Source organism: Tetrao urogallus, assembly GCF_951394365.1.
Source record: "Tetrao urogallus genome assembly, chromosome: 4".
Lineage (NCBI taxonomy): Eukaryota > Metazoa > Chordata > Aves > Galliformes > Phasianidae > Tetrao > Tetrao urogallus.
The window spans coordinates 34,450,790-34,465,989 of NC_136817.1; the positions used below are offsets into that span (position 1 = coordinate 34,450,790).

The window sequence follows — 15,200 nt, forward strand, 5'->3', positions numbered from 1 at the left end:
AAAGTGGATGGGAGAATTTGAAATAATTCTTTTTATAAAAGGCAGTTTAGCCCTAAAAGGTTGATTTGAAAAGACAGGCTCAGTTTATGAGCTTTTTTATTAGCTTATTTAGTGACAAGCACAATATCCTTCTTATGATTAGTTCTGTAAATACAATCTGATTCTAGCATTTATTATAAACCAGACAGGATCCAATATGCAATGTGTATTGACTGAAATCAGTGAGAACTTGCACTTTGGAGCATTGCTGTCTATCATGTTTCAGATGAACTGATGTCTGTGATTCATTCGTATGAAAGTGTCACAAATCATTTACACAAATCTCCATAGAGACTTTTTGAAGCTCCTGTTCAAGTTGTCAGTGGAAAAAGCTGTACTACATTTGGCAAAACTCTGAACTACGTTTAATAATGAAGTAAAATTCACAGAAATTACAAGCTTTTAAAAATAGTCCCATTTCAGTTAATTTTATTTAGGTGATCAAGTTTTCTAGTTTATAAACTGCTATCAGAGAAATTAATCTGAAAAATGGGTTTATTATTATTTTAATGATGAAAATATACGAGGATGAATTAGAAATTTGTTGTAACTATTGAGGAAATTGTAAACTTATGAACTATGAAAACATTTTTTATATATTAATAATGAGATTAGTTTAGAAATTTAAGAAGAAAATAAAAAGAACATTTTAATTTCTTTAAATCTCTATCTGATATGATGGAATGACATGACTAATGGTTGTTGGAGAGAATAGTGGTCAATGTGAAATACAGTTAAACTGTTCCATATTCTACTAATTGAAGGCAATGCTGTAACTTTCAGTCTCATCTTTCGTCACTTCATGTAGACTCACACAGGCGAAAAAGAAAAAATTTGCCCATATTGTGGACAGAAATTTGCAAGCAATGGAACACTGAGAGTTCATATTCGAAGCCATACAGGTACAGTGATACTTACTATAAGGAACTGGAAAAAAATGTCTAAATTGAATACCAAGATATCTGTAAGTTTGTCTAGAAATGCTGAGCTTATCTAGAAACAGAAATTTATAGGTAGGCCCAACAGCCTTTTTTTCAGACATTTTGCTTGCATAATGTGTAAAACCAGGTTCTGTTTTGAACTGTGATTATATATACACATATATGTGTTTATTTATATGAACATTCAGTGTGAATTCATTCATTTCTATGACTTCTGAGGTGTTTTGAAACTCCAGACTCATGTTATTGTATCTTCTGACTTTATTACATCCTACGTGTTAGCCAAATTAGAATGTTTTACTTTTAGAACACTTTAGCTCCAAATTTATTTTCAGTTGCAACATCTGAATCATTCTGCTGTTCTGTTAGTATTCCTAAGTTTGAGTTATGTAACTTGTTTTATATTGTCACCCAGATTGTGCTGCTGTTTCCTTATGTGCTTCTGTAAACACACTGAAAACAAATTAGTCGTGTCATTTACATAGGTTTCGCTTTCTGAGCTTATGTTTTCATTTCATATAATTGGCAGGCAAATGAAAGGAGCTGCTTTGTGATAATTTGTTTCCAACATAAAATTGTGTAGATTTGCTTTTCGCAGCCAAAGCATCTATTAACAAGTAGTCTTTCTGTGACATTCCATTTACTTCATATAAGCATATTTGGTTTGCAGGAAAATGACAGAATTGGTGTTTCTAATAACTCAGCTTCATGTGATTTTTGTCATAAGTATTAATCACTTCAGTGTATCAGGACCACCTGTTGGGATTACAGGTTTTTATTAGTTTGATGTATTTTATGATTTTGGATTTGACTACCACTAACAAATTTTGTGATCCTGTAGTCAATTTAAAAGACTAAACTTCAGTTTAATAGTTACCTCTTCATCTTTGCTAAATTTCATGCTAGGAACATTTTTCACTCATGAAAACTTTACAAAACATACTTATGAGCCTGCATATAAGCTCAGGTGGTTAGTGTATAATGTAATCATAGACACAAAAGACCCTGAAAGTCAAAGCTGATAAGACAGAACCACTGTGCAACAGTTCTCTCTTCTGTCTATTCCTCTTCCTTACGCTTGTTCTTTCTTCTAGAACTGCACTTCTGCGACCTCTGTCAAAGTCCTCCCTTCATGTTGTGTCTTTTCTATCTTCTATCACATGAGCTATTATTTGTTCTTTTTTTTTTTTTTTTTTTTTTTGACTTCCTCAAGATGCACAGAAGAGGAGGGAGAAGAAAAACAATCATGAAAACACAAAATACCATTCATGGAGCATATGATATGAGAACTGAGAGAATTCTTGGGTACTGTGCAATCAGAAGGACCAGCCACTTACTCACTTGGGCTGTATACATTAATGAACCACGTTTTCAGGAGTGAAAGGAAGCAATCTGATAGCGCTGGTAGTCACTCTGCCCATCAATCCAGATTTCTAGGACAACAACTGCCTCAATTCCAATTATCTGTTTTGTTTTTTTTTTTTGTTTGGTTTGTTTTGCTTTTTGATTGTTTGTTTGTTTTTTTTGAGGATTATTTTGTTACTTTATGGATATTTCTTGCCATCTCATGAGCAAACCATTAGCCTTTAATTTTCTTGTTTTTACGTACTAGACTTACATGGAAATTAGAACTTATATATTTTTTTGTTTTGTTTTGTTTTCTTTCTCATTTCACAGGTCCTTTTCTGAAATCTTAGGTACAGTTTCTGTGTACTGTGCATGTTACACATCAGTTTGCACAGTACAGAGGCTCTAGTTTTACAAGCTGATAGTGCAGATAGATCTTGGGAAAAGTTTTATAGATGTCCAAGTGAAAATGCTTTTCACACATATTCTCCTACCAGTTGCATTTAATGTTTCACTGCTCTCAAGCAGCTTTTTCCAAAATTTGGAGTTATGCTAAGGTGAGTTTAATGAAACATCACACCGGAGAACTCTAATCTTGGGGATAGAGGCTTGCAACATTTTTAACCACTATTATACCAGAAGCTGTAAACAACAACGTTTTAAACTTTGGAGAAGTTGAAAGGCACTGAGGTTTTTTATTATCTTTGTGGGTTAAATATGGTGGGAGGAAGTTCTGTGTCAGGAGATGGTGCATGTTTCAGTTAGTGGAATATCCATTCAATGTGATAGTACCTCTTGAAGAATCTCACTGCAGATAAAAATGAGGAAAACTTTCAAGTCCCCTATATAAAAAGCTTAAAGTACTACTTTTCAAGAGAACTACAAATTAAAGAAAATATCTTGCTGAATTAATTTATAACGACCCGCAACTGATCCTTTCCTCTTCCAGTTCAGTTCCTATATTGATGTCAATGTGATTTTTGTTAGAGGGATTTTTTAGTTGCATCCTTCACTCTAAAACTGATACGCATTTTCACATATATGTATTGTGATGTCATTCTCATACAGCTTCTGATCATTTCATGGTAATTATGATGAAAGGTGGAAAAAAGGGAGCAGGAGGAAATTGCCTCTAAGTTTTGACTTCCCAGTGGTTAAAAAAATAGTAATCAGTAAGTTATACAGTGCAGTACTTTATACTAAGTTTAGTGAGAAAATGCCTCCGTAGATTTGTGTTTCACTTCAGAAGGAGAGGTTTTGACTTGTCTTGTGGCTGAAGACTTCAGCTAACTTGTTTGAGATCATAATGTATGCAGATAATTTGCTTTGTATGCAGACACTTTGCTTTGGTGTGAGAAAACTGTGCTGTATTCAGGGGATCGGAGTGAAGCACAGCTTTCTGAAGGATGTTTTGCATCATTTCAAAAGAATGTCAGGATAGTTGGTAAAAGAAATTAATATTATCTGGAAACAGTACAAAGAAAGTACTCATTTGAAGGCTTTTAGTAATGAAGTTATCAATATTGTGAAAATCGTTGACAACTTGTCAGGCTTTTTCAGAAAAGTCTTCATTTCACCAGAAGAGAGCCACAAACTTGTTAAATTTAGGGGAATATTTGGTTTTGAAATGTCGCTGTGTTGAGTACCTCATACTCTTGGTATCTGTTAAAATTATAGATTTTAAATTATTGAATTCAAAACTGTGGACTCCTTTTTTTTAGCCAGACTTCAAAGAATCACTTTTCATTCTTAGTTAGAAGTGAGTCAGCCACTGTCCATTTGCAAGAGATTATTTGTAAATAAGTCTGGGGATAAGTTCTCAGTGCAGCTGAACAGCACATTCTAAGTGTAAAGACTGCAAAGAGCTTCATGTCTTAGAGATTAGTTTTGAGGTCCTACTGCAGATATTTGTATTATCGCATTTGCTGTGCATGTGGTCAGCTAGACTTTATTAGCTACTTTATATAAGAGGCTTTGTTCTGTGTTTACCAAATGAAACTAGGCAGAAGTCTTTTAAAAAGAGTTGTGGTTTTTTTTTTTTTTTTTTTTTTTTTTGATAAGGCTGTTCGAGCTAAGTTTCTTGGAATCCTACTCATTTTAGCTTTAGACTTGTACTTTTGTCATACTTAATAATCTATGTACAAAAAACCAAGCTTTTATTCAATACGCAGCACACGTTCCTAAATACTGTTAATCACAGATGGATGCATGCTTCTTCAATAAGCAATTTTCTTCCCTCTTTTATCTTAGAATAAGACTCTGTAAATGAGCCCTAACAGTACTTGGCCTTTTGCAGAAACTGAGATGGTTTGGGGTGAGTGAACATGTCTGCATGTGCATGTGTGGAGGGAAGTGGTTGATGTTTGCATCTGAACCTAGCATTTTGCTCTGTAATTCATCATCTCAATTTCCAGCCTTGGAATGACAGAGACAGCTCTCTGTAGGTCAGCTGAAACACTATAGCACATTCTCCCTGTGCTGTATCCTGTTGGTTTATGGCTTCTTAGGGTCAGAGGGAGATGGGGTTAATTCAGCAAAAGAATCCTCTGACTGTGATGTAAATTCCTTGGCTTGTTCATAAGTTGTAGAAAAAATTCAATGGACTGCTCCTTGGGCTGGAAGGCTGTGAGCTGGGAGGTTAATTATATGCTTAAATTTTCAAGCAGCTTTCAGTGCTGAAAGTTACTGACTGGTTTGTGCAGTTTTGCAGTTCCTTATGCATAGGTATTAAAGTCCTGTTAATTGCTGTCTTACATGTGTGTCTATGTGTGTGTATATATGTATTTGTGTATGTGTCTGTGCTATTTGTATACATACATTTTACCTGCCTGATACCAGTACTGATTCTTGCCTCATTAGTTGCATCCTAATCCCTTCCATCTTTGGGATGTAGCACATCAAGTTGTGGAACAATGAAAGTTGCGGTAAAGTCAATATTTGCAGGTTCATTTAATTTTGATCAAAGATAACTGAGTCTATTGAAACTGTAACTATCCTCTCCATGATATGTTTTTTCTATTCCATTACACAGGGACTAGTGTTAGGGATAGCTAACGATCATACATGTATTTCAGAAAATGCTTGAGCATTAAAATGTACGTGGCTATGCAGCCTTATTCTGTTTAGCTTTTGTTTTTTTTTTTTTTTCCCCATGGTATTTGTTCAAAGTCTGTTAAGACAGTTAAAATAATGATTTCATGTATCCTAAATATTTTCTGAAAGGATTAATGTTTTCATTCTATGCCTTTTTAGAAGTTACTTGATGTGTCATTCTTCCATCTAGTATTCTCTGATATTTGAAAAAAAGTTGCTTCGTTTTTTTAAGAGTTGAGGTGGTTGTTGGAAATTAATTTCCATGTGCATGAATTAAAGGTAATACCACAAATCTACATGAAAGTATAAAAAATGATTCAGGCCATCAACTTCACTGTCCTTTGTGTCAACACAGCTAAGCTTACTTTTTAAAATTTCCATCCCCTTTATAAAAACTGTTTTAGAAACTCTTTGAAACATTTTATCATAATTGTCCCTTATAACTTTAGGTGCTTATTTGTTCTTGGAATATCTCTTGCTCTGCACTGACAGCATGAAACAATCCAAACTTTACCATGGTAGTCACACTTCTGCAGTTTGATTAATTAGACCATGGGAGCATATTTCAAATCATGTTTAATGTACAACTGTATAAAAGTCTAGGTCCAAATTTTGCACTCACATGTCAAAATTCCTGAGTAACCATACCAAACTTTAATTATGGAATTACAATAAATTTTTTGCTTATTAACAGTTATTCAGACATCTCTGAAAACAAAGTCTTCAAAATATTTGAGGAAAATAGAGTCCAAGCACATTGTGACTACCGCTTGTGTCTCCAAAATTTTAATAGCTAAGCAGGAACTATTTATATATATGAAAAGATGTACAGCGAGGATCATCATTATAGCAAATTGTCAGGCAGATTGCCATTGAGTTATATATAATTTCTCACATCAAAAAATAAAAAGGTAGAAGAGGGGATTGAAGGAACTCTCATATCTGAATCAAATATTTGAAAAAATGCATCTGTATCTAGTCTGCAAACAGCTTGCAAATGTTTGCAGATAGGTTTCTATTCAGTAACTTATAGATGATCTCTCTTTTATCTACTGAATTTAAAAAGAAGCTTGCAGAAGGCCTCAAAGGTAAGGATTCTGCATTTCTAAGCCTTTCAGTTTATACATCATTGTCCCATTTATCTCCAGACAACAGTTAAATCTTTAAAAGTACCTATAAAGTTTTATGCAGCTGTCAGCTTCTTCTTGTCTTCATGAGTGAAGAAATGTTCTTATAAAAGATAGATTATTTGGATGGTAGTGACATCTTTAGATCAAATGAATTATACCACCTGATATACTTGAAAAGATTTCATTGACCTGAAGTCATAGATGTTAATGCTCCATTCACAGTGAAACCAAATTGCTTACATCTGCTGACAGATGCAAATAATCAAACTGCTTTACTCTTTAAAGTAATGGTACAGGGTTTTTGTGATTAAGAATCCCTATACCACTAAAGTGTTAAGAGTGTAAGTAATTAATATTGGTAGTTCTATTGTCTCTCTGCAGGTAACAGTTATATTTAGGAACAAAGATAATAACCTTAGATTTGATAAACTTGTTTACTAATCTTAATGGTTTATTTAGTTACAAAGAGCTAAAATCTCAATTACATAATAATCATGATGAGTCAGATAGGACAAATATTTAGCCCTAGTTAGACCTATAGTCAAATCTGAATTCTCTGAGTAAATCCTAAACTTCGTACCACACAAGCTTTCTTAACAGTGGAAGCATTGCTGTTGTGCCTCAAAGAAAAAACTGCATATGAGAAAGAGTACTAAAAACAAATTTGTTAAAGCAATCTGGTTTTATTTTAAAAGAGCATTAAATTTGTGTTTGGTTGTTTCTTTTTTCCTTGTTGAATGTGTCATTAGGAGTGACTGGAAAATGTATTTGGTTGAATCACATAAAAGAAATTCTAATTCTCCCTTGTGCCTACAAAATACATAAGTACTGTTGAGCTTGGTTAGAAAGTGTTCAGAAGTACATAGACTTAGTATTATTACTCATCAAGGAAGAAAAACAATTACAAAAATATTTGACTTTTTGTCTACAGAGTCTGCAAAGTTTGCATGTTTCTTAAATGTGAAGAAATTTCTCCAATCAACCCATACCTGAGTACTGTTTTTCTGTTTCTCTCAAGCAATAATAGCAGCCTGCACAGAACTATTCTCTTCAGACCAATCAAAGAATCCTGTCCCTTTCTTTATCTGACTGAGTGTAGAATTACAGGTGTTTTGGTGTTTCTGGGTCTTGTCTCAACTGACATCCGCAAGTATTTTATCTTTCAGATCATGAAGTTATTTAGTTCTTGGCATGTGAAAGCTACCCCTATGTGGTACTTTTGTACTTCTCTAGTGCTTATTTTGAATGTTAAGTTTAATGGTTGAAAATCAAGCAGGTCAGAATTTTGTATTAGCCAGATCACTGCGTGCGTTGACTAGTCCAGATTAGTGGTGAGGCTTGTAAAAGCAGCTAGCTGCTGCAGTTGCCCTGTTTCTTGGTTACTGCACTGTTATTTTCCATTCATACAGCCCTTGGTTAGAACTATAAAAATTCCTTAAGAGAGCTTAAGCATTAAAAGACTGTAACATTTAGGACTATTCGACACTTTCAAAAATACTTTTCTGTATCTAGAAAACAGCCACCTCCACACAAGAGGAGATTTATTATTTTGAGGAAGTGTTTCTCTTTCTCAAAAACCATTTCACATGCCATGCAGCACAGAGGTGATTTAATTTACTGAATATTTTCTTAAAATGTAAGTATTTAATCTTCACTAAATAATTTTTCAGGCATTTTCTACTTTAAGTTCTGTCAAACTCGGTTTGTTTCTTGAGTTCATATTTAACTTAATCTTTGTTCTTAATGAAATTAATTTCATTTGGAAGAAATTAAGTGCTTGCATTTTAGGTTTATTTCTCTGTGTGCATACAATGCAAAAACAACTTCTGTATGTTTAAGGACACAACCTTCCCTCTTTATTTGATAGAAAACTTCATATACAGAGAAACAGCAACTAAGGATAGATATGTAAGCTTGCCCTTATGACCCTCTTGCAGTTCTCTTTCTGGGCTGCCCTGTTGATCACCTGGTATGAAGTGTTGTATGTGTGATCCAGATGGCCCCTTTGCCTCCAAATTCTTCCTCAGGTGAACTGTTATTTTCCACGAAAATTGGTGGAATTCTCCCATTTTCCCCTCTCACCTACCCCAATCTTAAGTTAGGTGTTTAATTGGGGTTATATTTTAGCCTGAATATTGACATTTTAAAATAATAAATGCACATTTATATTTTTATAAATCTTCTTTTAGTCTTTACAATTCAACATCTGAAAAGGAGCAGTGTTTAAAAGATTGTAAAGGATCTGCAAAAGATTCAAATGGACCACATTGCCATGATTGTCTGTTAACCTGCTAAAGAAAGCAAACTTTTAGGTTGCACACAGTGCACTTGGTCTGATGCTCAGTGCAGTCGTTTTCTAATGCTAGTGAGTGTTGACCAAGATTGATGGTGCTGAATGACAGCATAAAATATTAAAATGCTTTTTTTGTTTTTAAAATTAAAAAAGTAACAACTTGATACATTCACTCTATAATTCTCATCCCTCAGTGTAGTGGTTTCAATAAAGACAGAAAGACAGAAATTTGTATATGAAGGGTAATGTACACAACTGAGAATTTCATAGCAGTGACCAAGCCACATGGGAAAGGAGACAGTAAATATGACTCAAAATTAAACAGAATCATGGAATCATATAATCATAGAATTGTTCAGGTTGGAAAAGACCTTAAAGATCATTGAGTCTAACTGCAACCTGACCATACTACCCTAACTCTAACAACCCTCTGCTAAATCATGTCCCTGAGCACCACATCCAAACAGTTTTTAAACACATTTGGGGATGGTGACTCAACCACCTCCCTGGGGAGCCTATTTCAGTGCTTAACAACCCTTTCTGTAAAGAAGTTTTTCCTGAGAATGATCAGACATGGTTTGATAGATTGCTTCCAAAACTCAGTGTAATAGCTCATTGAATGCATACTTTTGCATGCTGTTGACCATCTTTTTTAGGCCTCTATCTCCTTTTGTTAGTGTCTCCATGCTTTTATTATAGTTTTCAGGTTAGGATTATTGCTCTGTTATGTTTGCAAAATACAGTAGCTTTCTCTCATTTGATATAAATGTGTTCATAACCTGTAAATTGTGATCTACCTTAGTTGAGGTCATTGTTTCAAATCTTTTTGTTGATTGTAGGTTTTTTTTTGTTTGTTTGTTTGTTTGTTTGTTTTTTTAAATTGATTTTCCACCTGATTTTGTAATTAGTTGCAAACTACAGTTTAGAAATAACAGCATGTTGGACTCACTTGATCTATTATGTCTTCAGGTCTTTCTTAAATGTGTTGCTTTAGCCACAGAAAACTAACAATAAGAGTTTGGTTTTGCTTCTTAATTGTTTTACTTGCTGAGGTATCTGAGTTCGGAAAATCTGAGTTTTCAGCTCATTCAAAGTATTGCCTCATGGCACCTTTGATTGCAAACATCTCATAGAAAACTGTCTGAAGTTGAACTGGAATGGAAGAGCCTGGTCTTTACATTTAACTTTTTATGCCATATATGAAGGCCAGTGGACATTATGATCCCAAGCTAGAGATGTACACACTTCAGAGGAAAAAAAAAAAGATACCAATTCTATCATGGCATCTTTTCAAATCAAAATCCCATATGGTTTTCCATCGTGGAATTGTTTTTCATAATCCATGTATTAGGGTTAAACTTATTACGTTAAAAGCTTTGTTTTTATTCATACAATATCTGGAAGTAGAATGTCTAGACTTTGAATTATATTAAATCCACTGGAGTTTATCTAAGGATTATTTATTTGGGGTTATTTGTACAGAAGTGCCCTTAATGTGTTGACCAGTTTGTTCTTGGCTAGCAGGAACATGACAGTAGGCTGTAACTCGACAATAATCAAAGCACTTATTACTACCATCTTACTTGAATACTTTGCTATTTTGATATAAGTTGTTCTTAGTTATTTTTATATTTACAACATTACTTCTGGGCATGTTGTCTGAACAATCTGAATTGAATAGGCTTAGTGGATTTTGATGCTGTACTATAATAGCCTGTTTAAGTGCAGGTCATATTCTCAATTGCAGTTTAGTGGCAGAGCTGTGAACAGCAGCATAGGAGGTGGACCTTCTTCACATGTTTTCCAAATGTGAACTTTCAAGATTAGTTCATGGTAGTATACTCGAATGTTGATGATTTTTTTTTCTGCATGTTATCAGTATATTTAATAAGTAAAATTTAAAACAAAATAAAACCCAAACCAACTCTCGCTGGGTGAAATAACACTGCTTTTGAAAACTTACCTTCATATCCAGGAGAAGGCCACAAAAATAATTCCAGGGATGGAACACCTCTCCTATGAGGACAGGCTGATACAGCTGGAGCTTTTCAGCCTGGAGAGGAGAAGGTCCAGAGGAGACCTGAGAGTGGCCTTTCAGTACCTAAAAGGGAGCTATAAGAAGGAATGGGACAAACTCTTTAGCAGGGGCTGTTGTGATGACAAGAGAAATGGTTTCAAACTAAAATAGAAGATTTGGACTGAATATAAGGAAGAAATTTTTTTACAGTAAAGATAGTCAGGCACAGGAACAGACTGCACAGAGGTATGGTGGTTGCCCTGTACCTGGAGACATTCAAGAAAACTTGACTGTTGCATGCACTGGTTTATCTCAAGTGACCCAGCTTTCATCTTGTAAAATCCTAAAACCTGATGAGATAGAACATAAGTTATATATATATATATAAAAGATGTGTGTAGACAGAGGAAACAGTTAATAATGTAAGTACAAAGGCACATATATATATATATATATATTGGGAGTTGAACTTACAGGCTACAAAGTAACTTAAATGAAGTCAAATAAGAGCAGCAGTAAATTTATTTGGGATCATCTTTTAAGTTGTTCGTCTAACAATTATTAATGACACAAATGTGTGAGAAGTTGTTTGTGTAATTTAGAAAAATAGGGTGTCACCAAATGTCAAGTCAGAGCTCAATCTTTGTTATGTGGTAAACTCAATTTCTGGAACAGTAGAGATTTTTGAAAACTTACAGTGCATAATAGCTGCTTGAAGTTGGTCTTTTTCAGGTGTAACAAGTTGATATGAAGTCATGCTGGTGCCCTCTGCTGGCATCTGCTGAAAGCTCTTAAGGCCTTGCTCAAATCAGACATGATCTCCATGGTTAGTATCTGAAGGATGCTGTTTATCTGTTTATTGAGTGTCAGACAAGCTCAAAACCATCTCTTGAATGTAAAATGATTTCTATGTAAAGCAGCTCGGGGCCAGGCAGAGTGAGGGAGGAGAGGTACAACTATTACCTGTGACTCCTCATCTACTTACAAATCACCAAAAGCTTTAACTTCTACATCCAAAAGCCCTAAAACATAAAAATGTCTGCTTAATTAAATATTTGAACATTGACAACTGTTGGACAGTTTGAAAGGCTGAGGCATGGATTAAAGACATCAAGGGTCATAAGAGAGTCATATTTCAAGATACTCAATGAAAACACAACTATGATTCAGCAATTATTATTTTAAAAATACATGTATTCATGTAACTTTGCTTACTGACAGAGTACAAAGAGAAAAAAATATTTCTATTTCACAGTTACTTAACTACAAAGATTTGGTACTATCACTGAGATTTGTCTGAACAGTAAGGAAAGAGAAAATAACAGAATATTCCACAAAAGAGAGTTTGTATCCCCTTACTTAAATAATCATCTAATCTCAACTGTCCTCAAATCTTTGCATACCCTGTGGCTGTATGGAAATTTTAAGTACACTGTTGACTATCAATCAGCTTTACTATGTTCACAACTGGGCCTTCTGAAAAGCTGTTTCTGTAAGGTATCTCCATTATGTACTTTCTGTGATCCTTTTAATCTTGTTCAGAGGAAGGAATACATCCTTTATTTTCTCTCTGAATAACCAAGGACGAACACCTTATGTAGGGAAAAGATTAAAGAAGGCATGAGGCTTCACTTTTCAAGGGAAGTTTAATATCAGTGCTAGAAGGGACTTGAGGAACTTTAAATGCTAATCTCTCTTACTGTCATCCACTTAAATTCTTTACATTGGATAATCAACGAAAGATGTCTGAGGATTTTTAATTGTGATTGAGTGTTAGTAAGCATTCATCAGACATTTGAACTATGTTGATTTTCTCTATATATGCAAAAGTTCTTTCTTGAGCAGAATCCTTTACATTGGCTTGGTAGAACAAGGTTTGCTTCACCTGTATTTTCACATAAGGGTTTGTTCCATCTTCACCATTGTGATTGTGTAGAGCAGATTCAAATGTGTTAGTAGAACAAGTTATTGTATCTTGAGATGTTGAACTGTGTTTTTAGAGTCATCATTATAGGAAAGAGCAGGTGATAGAGTGAGATTCCAGTACATAGGCTAAAGAATTCAAAATTAAAAGATCTTTGAGATATTACAGAGATTTAAAATTTCTCATGTATTATTGAGCTATCTTAAAAACTTTTAATCTTGTGATTCTGAATAGCTTTGTATCCACATTACACTGGGTTTGGGAAAATCAGCCAGATCGTTGCTAATCTACACTGATTTAATTTAGCATTAAACTAAATACTTTTAAGATAAGAGAACTGCAAGGGAGATGCAAAGAACATTCTGCTTCTGTTTTGGTTACAGACTGTGGCAGGAAAAATTGCAGAAACTTTCATGGAAAAATAGTTTATGGGATAGTTTAGACGTAGCATTAAAAAGAGTGTATTTCATATTTAAATTAGATTCTACCTCCTAGAAAGTGACCACTTGCAGAATGTGGTTTGGTTGAAAACTATAGGTTTTTTTAAAATATTTTATTGATATTTTTGTTTGTTTATTTGTTTTTGTTTCTCTCTGCATAATGGAATCTTGTTAAGACAAAACTAAGCAATGAAGAGTAATATTTTGAACCAGTCCTGCATCTTGCCCAGGTAGACCTTAATTTATAATTTTGCAGATGCTTATCTTTCTTTTTATTTGAATTGTGAAGACAAGGTCAGAAAAAAGTGCCTCGTTTTGTCAAATAACCATGGTGTAAGACCTTCATGTACTGACACCATACTTATGCATTCTTATTCTTTCCTTAATTTCAGGTGAGCGTCCTTACCAGTGTCCTTACTGTGACAAAGCTTTCAGCAAGAATGATGGACTGAAGATGCATATTCGCACCCACACAAGGGTAAGTGCTTTGGTGGCTATTGAGAATTATTTATAAATCACTTGAGGGGAAAAGTAAATATCTCCTGTTTACACAGAAGTAAGGCTATAGTCATCAAGGTATTTCATGCTTACCCAAGTGAGAAGCAAAGACTTAAATCATTAACTGTCAAATTCTCTTAGTAGCCTTCTGTTTTTCCTTTGTTAATTGTCTTTTGTTAAAATAATAACAGTATGGTTTTCTTGTAATCTGTGGTTATTTATAAACTAATATTTGTGATTGTTTCCTAACAAAGCAATTCTAAAAAGGCTTCACCATCTTTTAAACTTCAGTATCCAGTATTTTGATTTTATTGTTTCCATAAAAACCGGTTACAGTAAGCTTTAGTAGAGGCTGCAGTTTATTAATGGGTGACAAACATTAAGCTGGAAAGAATTGTTGAATCATTTGACTTGGAAGGGACCATTAAAGATCATCTGGTCCAACTCCCTTGCAGCAAACAGGCACATTTACAGGTAGATCAAGTTGCTCAGAGGTGAGGTGAAACTGCAGCAATACTCAGCTTTCCTTTCTTTTCTAGCAAAGATATGCAGAGCTGTCCTAAAACAGTCAGATGTGAATTCCCATAGGAAAGGGTGATCTCTGGCAAAGTCAAGGAGGTCTAACAGTCTCTGTGTTAACTGCCTCTATAAGCCTTCTGCTATAAGAAAAAAAAAAAAAAAAAAAGTAAAAAAAAAAATATCTAGCTTTTACTGGTAATTGCATGGGAGATGTTGCTGCTTATGGAAATCAAGGCTGCCTGGAGGCCAAACCAATCAACTTCGTAATCAGTTAGGATATGAGGGGAGGGGAGTGAAAGTGACTTTTGTGGTTCCCATATGCAAACTTGCACTCAGAATAGCTTTTTGAGAACATGAAGATAATATCAAAGCCGCATGTTTTATTTTCTAGCATTTTACCCAGGTCTTCAAGGCATTAACTTGAGGACTTACATTAAGTTGTAGCTAATGGTATAGCTTCCTGGTGTTTCACTGAGAACAGACTAATTCCATGTTGTTCATTACTTCTCCCTGTTTTTGACTGTTGAATCACTTTAAGAGTTGCAGTGAAACCTTTTTCTTTTTTTTTTAAATTACTGTCTCTTATTATTATTATTTCTTCATAAGGAAAAATTTCATTACTGCATATGTGACTGAATGGGAGGAGCAGTAAATAAAGCCTTCTATGTCATAATAAATGCTTAATTTTTTTCCTGATTTCCATATATTTTGAGTAAAAGCAGAAAAACCAACACCCCAAAAAAACAACTCCAAACCAACAAACAAAAAATCAAACCACCTCAAAACCACCGACATCCTATGTAGAAAAATAGAGGAGAAAAAAAAAAAAAGAGTTAGAATAGGCCTTTAAAGCCTATGAATAGATGCATCTCTGTTGAATATAATACTTTGCAACAGGTGGTGCTTTCTTTCTTCAGAACGCATGATTGTGAGTGAGGCTTGAGAGCTTTACAGACACT

At 34.3% G+C, this 15,200-nt stretch overlaps 1 protein-coding gene across 1 annotated transcript in view; it reads left to right on the plus strand.

Annotated features, from left to right (window-relative positions):
- Positions 1-15,200, plus strand: part of PRDM5 (PR/SET domain 5) — a gene marked incomplete at both ends in the record, with an annotated part of 81,523 nt that overhangs the window by 51,404 nt on the left and 14,919 nt on the right. The window contains 2 exons of the mRNA XM_079534243.1: positions 848-941; positions 13,617-13,702. Coding sequence (XP_079390369.1) covers positions 848-941; positions 13,617-13,702 — 180 coding nt within the window. The remainder of the gene's footprint in view (positions 1-847; positions 942-13,616; positions 13,703-15,200) is intronic.